A 9,911-nucleotide genomic window follows, 5' to 3' on the forward strand; every position below is an offset into this window, starting at 1 on the left:
GATAAGGTTACGATAAGGTTACATTAAGGTGACATTAAGGTGACATTAAGGTGACATTAAGGTTACATTAAGACAGTGGCTAATGATTTGGTCGTTTTGTGCCTTTCTCTATGAGGTGCTGAATCAATGCAGAACTGTGTGGGAGACAAATACGACTCAATTAATTAGGCTTTGATAATATACTGCCCATCTCTGACTGATCATAACTTCTGCTTCAGTCAAAATACTCAATTAATTAGGCTTTGATAATATACTGCCCATCTCTGACTGATCATAACTTCTGCTTCAGTCAAAATACTCAATTAATTAGGCTATGATAATATACCGCCCATCTCTGACTGATCATAACTTCTGCTTCAGTCAAAATACTCAATTAATTAGGCTATGATAATATACCGCCCATCTCTGACTGATCATAACTTCTGCTTCAGTCAAAATACTCAATTAATTAGGCTATGATAATATACCGCCCATCTCTGACTGATCATAACTTCTGCTTCAGTCAAAATACTCAAATAATTAGGCTTTGATAATATACTGCCCATCTCTGACTGATCATAACATGGGTATATAAATCCCAACTTCTGCTTCAGTCAAAATACTCACTTAGTTGTGTATTTATGTCAATGGGAGACAAAGGAAGTTAGGATCCACCCCCCCAATAGGCCTGAGTAACTGAGATGTTCAGTATAATATATTCTCACTGTATATGATATTATATCCTAATGTCTATATATTCTCACTGTATATGATATCATATCCTGATGTCTATATATTCTGAATGTATATGATATCATATCCTAATGTCTATATATTCTCACTGTATATGATATTATATCCTAATGTCTATATATTCTCACTGTATATGATATCATATCCTAATGTCTATATATTCTCACTGTATATGATATCATATCCTAATGTCTATATATTCTCACTGTATATGATATCATATCCTAATGTCTATATATTCTGTATAATGTATATGATATTATATCCTAATGTCTATATATTCTGTATAATGTATATGATATCATATCCTAATGTCTATATATTCTGTATAATGTATATGATATCATATCCTAATGTCTATATATTCTCACTGTATATGATATCATATCCTAATGTCTATATATTCTGTATAATGTATATGATATTATATCCTAATGTCTATATATTCTGTATAATGTATATGATATCATATCCTAATGTCTATATATTCTCACTGTATATGATATTATATCCTAATGTCTATATATTCTGAATGTATATGATATTATATCCTAATGTCTATATATTCTGTATAATGTATATGATATCATATCCTAATGTCTATATATTCTCACTGTATATGATATCATATCCTAATGTCTATATATTCTGTATAATGTATATGATATTATATCCTAATGTCTATATATTCTGTATAATGTATATGATATCATATCCTAATGTCTATATATTCTCACTGTATATGATATCATATCCTAATGTCTATATATTCTCACTGTATATGATATCATATCCTAATGTCTATATATTCTGTATAATGTATATGATATTATATCCTAATGTCTATATATTCTGTATAATGTATATGATATTATATCCTAATGTCTATATATTCTGTATAATGTATATGATATTATATCCTAATGTCTATATATTCTGTATAATGTATATGATATCATATCCTAATGTCTATATATTCTGTATAATGTATATGATATTATATCCTAATGTCTATATATTCTGTATAATGTATATGATATTATATCCTAATGTCTATATATTCTGTATAATGTATATGATATTATATCCTAATGTCTATATATTCTGATATGTATATGATATTATATGTATATGATATTATATCCTAATGTCTATATATTCTGTATAATGTATATCATATTATATCCTAATGTCTATATATTCTGAATGTATATGATATTATATCCTGATGTCTATATATTCTCACTGTATATGATATTATATCCTAATGTCTATATATTCTGAATGTATATGATATTATATCCTGATGTCTATATATTCTCACTGTATATGATATTATATCCTGATGTCTATATATTCTGTATAATGTATATGATATTATATCCTGATGTCTATATATTCTCACTGTATATGATATTATATCCTGATGTCTATATATTCTGTATAATGTATATGATATTATATCCTGATGTCTATATATTCTGTATAATGTATATGATATTATATCCTGATGTCTATATATTCTGTATAATGTATATGATATCATATCCTGATGTCTATATGTTCTGAATGTATATGATATTATATCCTGATGTCTATATATTCTGTATAATGTATATGATATTATATCCTAATGTCTATATATTCTCACTGTATATGATATTATATCCTAATGTCTATATATTCTGAATGTATATGATATTATATCCTAATGTCTATATATTCTGAATGTATATGATATTATATCCTAATGTCTATATATTCTGAATGTATATGATATTATATCCTAATGTCTATATATTCTCACTGTATATGATATCATATCCTAATGTCTATATATTCTGAATGTATATGATATTATATCCTAATGTCTATATATTCTGTATAATGTATATGATATTATATCCTAATGTCTATATATTCTGTATAATGTATATGATATTATATCCTAATGTCTATATATTCTCACTGTATATGATATTATATCCTAATGTCTATATATTCTCACTGTATATGATATTATATCCTAATGTCTATATATTCTCACTGTATATGATATCATATCCTAATGTCTATATATTCTCACTGTATATGATATCATATCCTAATGTCTATATATTCTCACTGTATATGATATTATATCCTAATGTCTATATATTCTCACTGTATATGATATTATATCCTAATGTCTATATATTCTCACTGTATATGATATCATATCCTAATGTCTATATATTCTCACTGTATATGATATTATATCCTAATGTCTATATATTCTCACTGTATATGATATCATATCCTAATGTCTATATATTCTCACTGTATATGATATTATATCCTAATGTCTATATATTCTCACTGTATATGATATCATATCCTAATGTCTATATATTCTCACTGTATATGATATCATATCCTGATGTCTATATATTCTCACTGTATATGATATTATATCCTGATGTCTATATATTCTGTATAATGTATATGATATCATATCCTAATGTCTATATATTCTCACTGTATATGATATCATATCCTAATGTCTATATATTCTCACTGTATATGATATCATATCCTAATGTCTATATATTCTCACTGTATATGATATCATATCCTAATGTCTATATATTCTCACTGTATATGATATCATATCCTAATGTCTATATATTCTCACTGTATATGATATCATATCCTGATGTCTATATATTCTCACTGTATATGATATCATATCCTGATGTCTATATATTCTCACTGTATATGATATCATATCCTAATGTCTATATATTCTCACTGTATATGATATCATATCCTAATGTCTATATATTCTCACTGTATATGATATCATATCCTGATGTCTATATATTCTCACTGTATATGATATCATATCCTAATGTCTATATATTCTCACTGTATATCATATCATATCCTAATGTCTATATATTCTCACTGTATATGATATTATATCCTGATGTCTATATATTCTCACTGTATATGATATCATATCCTAATGTCTATATATTCTCACTGTATATGATATTATATCCTAATGTCTATATATTCTCACTGTATATGATATTATATCCTAATGTCTATATATTCTGTATAATGTATATGATATTATATCCTAATGTCTATATATTCTCACTGTATATGATATCATATCCTAATGTCTATATATTCTGTATAATGTATATGATATCATATCCTAATGTCTATATATTCTGTATAATGTATATGATATCATATCCTAATGTCTATATATTCTGTATAATGTATATGATATCATATCCTAATGTCTATATATTCTGTATAATGTATATGATATCATCTCCTATTGTCTATATATTCTGTATTATGTATATGATATCATCTCCTAATGTCTATATATTCTCACTGTATATCATATTATATCCTAATGTCCATATATTCTCACTGTATATGATATCATATCCTAATGTCTATATATTCTCACTGTATATGATATCATATCCTAATGTCTATATATTCTGTATAATGTATATCATATCATATCCTAATGTCTATATATTCTGTATAATGTATATGATATTATATCCTAATGTCTATATATTCTAATGTCTATATATTCTGTATATATGTATATGATATCATCTCCTAATGTCTATATATTCTGAATGTATATGATATTATATCCTAATGTCTATATATTCTGTATAATGTATATCATATCATATCCTAATGTCTATATATTCTGTATAATGTATATGATATTATATCCTAATGTCTATATATTCTGTATAATGTATATGATATCATCTCCTAATGTCTATATATTCTGAATGTATATGATATTATATCCTAATGTCTATATATTCTGAATGTATATGATATTATATCCTAATGTCTATATATTCTCACTGTATATGATATCATATCTTAATGTCTATATATTCTGAATGTATATGATATTATATCCTAATGTCTATATATTCTGTATAATGTATATGATATCATATCCTAATGTCTATATATTCTCACTGTATATGATATTATATCCTAATGTCTATATATTCTCACTGTATATGATATTATATCCTAATGTCTATATATTCTGTATAATGTATATGATATTATATCCTAATGTCTATATATTCTGTATAATGTATATCATATTATATCCTAATGTCTATATATTCTGTATAATGTATATCATATTATATCCTAATGTCTATATATTCTCACTGTATATGATATTATATCCTAATGTCTATATATTCTGTATAATGTATATGATATTATATCCTAATGTCTATATATTCTCGCTGTATATGATATCATATACTAATGTCTATATATTCTCACTGTATATGATATTATATCCTAATGTCTATATATTCTCGCTGTATATGATATCATATACTAATGTCTATATATTCTCACTGTATATGATATCATATCCTAATGTCTATATATTCTCACTGTATATGATATCATATCCTAATGTCTATATATTCTCACTGTATATGATATCATATCCTAATGTCTATATATTCTCACTGTATATGATATCATATCCTAATGTCTATATATTCTCACTGTATATGATATTATATCCTAATGTCTATATATTCTGTATAATGTATATGATATCATATCCTAATGTCTATATATTCTGTATAATGTATATGATATTATATCCTAATGTCTATATATTCTGTATAATGTATATGATATCATATCCTGATGTCTATATATTCTGAATGTATATGATATTATATCCTAATGTCTATATATTCTCACTGTATATGATATTATATCCTAATGTCTATATATTCTCACTGTATATGATATCATATCTTAATGTCTATATATTCTGAATGTATATGATATTATATCCTAATGTCTATATATTCTGTATAATGTATATGATATTATATCCTAATGTCTATATATTCTCACTGTATATGATATTATATCCTAATGTCTATATATTCTCACTGTATATGATATTATATCCTAATGTCTATATATTCTGTATAATGTATATGATATTATATCCTAATGTCTATATATTCTGTATAATGTATATCATATTATATCCTAATGTCTATATATTCTGTATAATGTATATGATATTATATCCTAATGTCTATATATTCTCGCTGTATATGATATCATATCCTAATGTCTATATATTCTCACTGTATATGATATCATATCCTAATGTCTATATATTCTCACTGTATATGATATCATATCCTGATGTCTATATATTCTCACTGTATATGATATCATATCCTAATGTCTATATATTCTCACTGTATATGATATCATATCCTAATGTCTATATATTCTCACTGTATATCATATTATATCCTAATGTCTATATATTCTCACTGTATAAGCCTATACCTTAATTAGGACTACAGAGCTATTAACTCTTATTAACTCTTACCTATTATTAATATTGTGGTTTATTTCTGTTTATACTATAAAATATACCTTTTCCCCTCTAACTTTTGACTGTTTTTTTTTTACCCCAAGAGACATGCACATAAAGAATAATTAAATAATTATTATAAATATAATTATAAAATACATTTAAACAGAAAACAGAAAAAATGAAGTTGAAGTGAAAATATTTTTATTGTCGCATCAGTAGCTTGGTTTGGACATTCTAATGGAAGTTCTACCGTAGTTCTTAGAACCCCTTTCTGTTCTTAGAATAGTTATTTGAACATTGGCAGTACCTGATTGGTTCAGAAGTTAGCCGGTTGTTTGTTTTTGTCCATGAACATTCAGTACATTGACATCATTCACAGGGTCAGACAAAAAAAAAACATTTTAATCATCTACTCACAGAATCAACAATCAGCAATGTTTCTCTCTATCTCTGTCACTCACTCCCCATCCTTCTCTCTCTCTCTCTTTCCTCTATCACCTTTCCTAACCCCCACCTCTTCCCCTCTACTTCTTTCCCTCCCTCATGCCAACCTCTTCCCTCACGGTCTTCTAGCTCTACCCTCAGGTGCCCGGGTCAGAAGAGTGTTTGTAACCTCAGCCACACCTCCCCTTTACCCCTCCGAACCCCTTCCGGTAGTCAGCTCAGCAGCGGTTGAGAACACACTATGATGTATAGTACAGCATATTTTAGACAGTATCTCTGGAACTTATTTTATACAATTTGTTAGATTATTATTATTTTTTAACACAAACTCATCATATGAGCAACTGGCTGAACTACTTTACGAGTGTTTATTAATTAGGCTACTGTGGATCACATTCGAGGATTTGATTTGAGCTACGACAAAAAAAATAGAAACGTTTCACTTCTCACTGCTAGCTATGACGCTAGGAGCTGCTGGCCAAGACGCTCACCGCTAACGGCCGCTAGGCTAAGGTGCTAATCGCTAATGTCAGTTTGGCTAAGATGCTAATGGAGGCTAACATGCTAATTGCTAACAGCCACTAGGCTAAGATACTAACAGTGGCTAAACAGCGGCTAGCTAGGTCAAATATTGGGCAGTTACTCCTGGTCAGATGTACCTTTTCCCACATAATCTGCCTGCCGTTTGCTCCGGACACTAGTTTTCACGCCGTGGCTGTGGCTGAGGAAATCTGGGACATCATCGTCATCTTTCCCGCGCATAAACGCTCCGAGATCCATCCCGAATGAATCAGCTCCGAAGCCGTCGGCAGCGCCGCCGGTCTTGGTACTGCTGAAGAGGCTACTGCCTCCCTTGTTACTGCCGTGGCTTGAGGTTTTGGTGAATGAGGAGGAGGAGGAGGAGGAAGAGGAAGAGAGGGATGGGAAGAAGTCCCCCATCCCTCCTCCGCCACCGAGCTTCATTGCCTCACAGCCTGGTCCGCTCGAAACTTCCTCGATGCGTTCCACCGGCCCGTCCTTCGTATGCACTGTCGTCTTCTTTATGGTCTTGGTACAGCTCGATACATGCGTGGTCTGGTGACCGGTAGAGGTGAAATCTCCGCCTCCAAGACTCCCCAGCCCTCCGCCGAGTCCACCCATCCCCTTAAAGAAATCCCCATCTCCATCCCCCCTCGTACCCCCACCAGCACCACCACCCCCACCACCACCCCCACCCAGCTCCGTGATCGTTTTCTTCGACCCATCCATCGACCCTGAACCTGTCGACCAACTAGATGATGAAGATGAAGAGGATGAAGACCCTGAGGTCGAAGGCTGGAAGTGCGTACCCGGGACCTTGCTGACAGAGGCGGCAGACGAAGCGCTGGACCCCTCGGCCTCCAAGGTCAGTTTCACGGACTTCACCTCCGGGAAGAAATCCTGCTTCTGCTCCCCTGCCAGGCTGGACTTAAACTTGCTGAGAGGGGGGCGTGGGGAGAAGAGGAGAGGGGAGGGGAGGGGAGGGGAGAGGGGAGAGGGGGCAGGGGAGAGGAGGGAGGAGAGGAGAGGAGAGGGAGGGGAGGAGAGGAGAGGAGAGGAGAGGAGAGGAGAGGAGAGGAGAGGAGAGGAGAGGAGAGGAGAGGAGAGGAGAGGAGAGTGGGAGAAGAAAAAGAAAAAGGTGATTATCAAGAGGTCATCATCTTCTTCATCCTCAGCATCATCATCCTCCTCCTCACCTGTCGACCAAGACGTCTTTAAGCGGGCGGCTCTTCATGATGTGCAGCGAGCCGACGGTCTCAACAGACTGAACCCTTTGGGCTTCCAGCTGGTCCATCTGCTTGTCCAAAGCCACGTAGGATGATTGATCAACGGAGAACTCAGCGTAGCCCTTACAAGATCCCTTACAGGAGCGCAGCTTGATGTCAATGTCCACCTGGTGGAGGGGTTAGAGGAGAGAGGGGGAGGGGTTAGAGGAGAGAGGAGAGGAGAGTGGGGGGTTAGAGGGGGAGGGGTTAGAGGAGAGAGGGGGAGAGAGGAGAGAGGGGGAGAAGAGAGGGGTTAGAGAGAGAGGAGGGGAGGGGAGGGGAGGGGTTAGAGGAGAGGGGGTGGGGTTAGGGGGAGAAGGGGAGGGGTTAGAGGAGAGAGGAAGGGGGAGAATGGAGGGGTTAGAGGAGAGAGTGGAGGGGTTAGAGGAGAGAGGGGAGGGGTTAGAGGAGAGAGGGGGAGAAGGGAGGGGTTAGAGGAGAGAGGGGAGGGGTTAGAGGAGAGAGGAGGAGAAGGGAGGGGTTAGAGGAGAGAGGGGGAGAAGAGAGGGGTTAGAGGAGAGAGGGGAGGGGTTAGAGGAGAGAGGGGAGGGGTTAGAGGAGAGAGGGGGAGAAGGGAGGGGTTAGAGGAGAGAGGGGGAGAAGGGAGGGGTTAGAGGAGAGAGAGGGAGAAGGGAGGGGTTAGAGGAGAGAGGGGGAGAAGGGAGGGGTTAGAGGAGAGAGGGGAGGGGTTAGAGGAGAGAGGGGGAGAAGGGGAAGGTTAGAGGAGAGAGGGGGAGAAGGGAGGGGTTAGAGGAGAGAGGGGGAGAAGGGAGAGAGGGGTTAGAGGAGAGAGGGGGGTGGGGTTAGAGGAGAGAGGGGGAGAAGGGAGGGGTTAGAGGAGAGAGGGGGAGAAGGGAGGGGTTAGAGGAGAGAGGGGGAGGGGTTAGAGGAGAGAGGGGGAGGGGTTAGAGGAGAGAGGGGGAGGGGTTAGAGGAGAGAGGAGGAGGGGGATGAGAAGAGAATTTATAATTCAGATCTCTCAAACCAGAGGAATAACACCAAAGGTCCTGAACACATAGGTGGAAACACTGGAACGAAAGTGACTGTCTCTACATCTGCAGTCTCCTCATCTTCAATGTGTATGTTTATATATTTTGCACATATTTATGTTGTATTATACAGGGTGCAACTGTTAAAGAGACCTAGGTCTCAATATGTCTTTGCTGGTCTCTGACCCTGGTCTTCACCATCACCACCAATCTTAATCGCCAATCTTAATCGCCAATCTTAATCGCCAATCTTAATCACTAATCTTAATTGCTAATCTTAATCGCCAATCTTAATCGCTAATCTTAATTGCTAATCTTAATCGCCAATCTTAATCGTCAATCGTAATCGCTAATCTTAATCGCTAATCTTAGTCACTAATCTTAATCGCTAATCGTAATCGCTAATCTTAATCGCTAATCTTAATCGCTAATCGTAATCGCTAATCTTAATCGCTAATCTTAGTCACTAATCTTAATCTCACCTCCATCCTCTGCATCTCTATAACCTGGTCTTTGATGCTGATCTTCAGAGCGTTGAGG

At 34.1% G+C, this 9,911-nt stretch overlaps 1 protein-coding gene across 1 annotated transcript in view; it reads right to left on the reverse strand.

The window, feature by feature from the left end:
• Nucleotides 1–6,338: 6,338 nt before the first annotated feature.
• Nucleotides 6,339–9,911, reverse strand: part of LOC135510219 (fibrinogen alpha chain-like) — an 8,975-nt gene continuing 5,402 nt past the window's right edge. Inside the window, exons 4-6 of the mRNA XM_064931013.1 lie at nucleotides 9,854–9,911; nucleotides 8,314–8,510; nucleotides 6,339–8,054 (exon numbers count right to left, since the gene is read on the reverse strand). The exon at nucleotides 9,854–9,911 is cut by the window's right edge and continues 88 nt beyond it. Of these exons, the coding sequence (XP_064787085.1) occupies nucleotides 7,238–8,054; nucleotides 8,314–8,510; nucleotides 9,854–9,911 (1,072 nt within the window). The 3' untranslated portion in view covers nucleotides 6,339–7,237. The remainder of the gene's footprint in view (nucleotides 8,055–8,313; nucleotides 8,511–9,853) is intronic.

The sequence above is a fragment of the Oncorhynchus masou genome, chromosome 23 (genome assembly GCF_036934945.1).
Source record: "Oncorhynchus masou masou isolate Uvic2021 chromosome 23, UVic_Omas_1.1, whole genome shotgun sequence".
Lineage (NCBI taxonomy): Eukaryota > Metazoa > Chordata > Actinopteri > Salmoniformes > Salmonidae > Oncorhynchus > Oncorhynchus masou.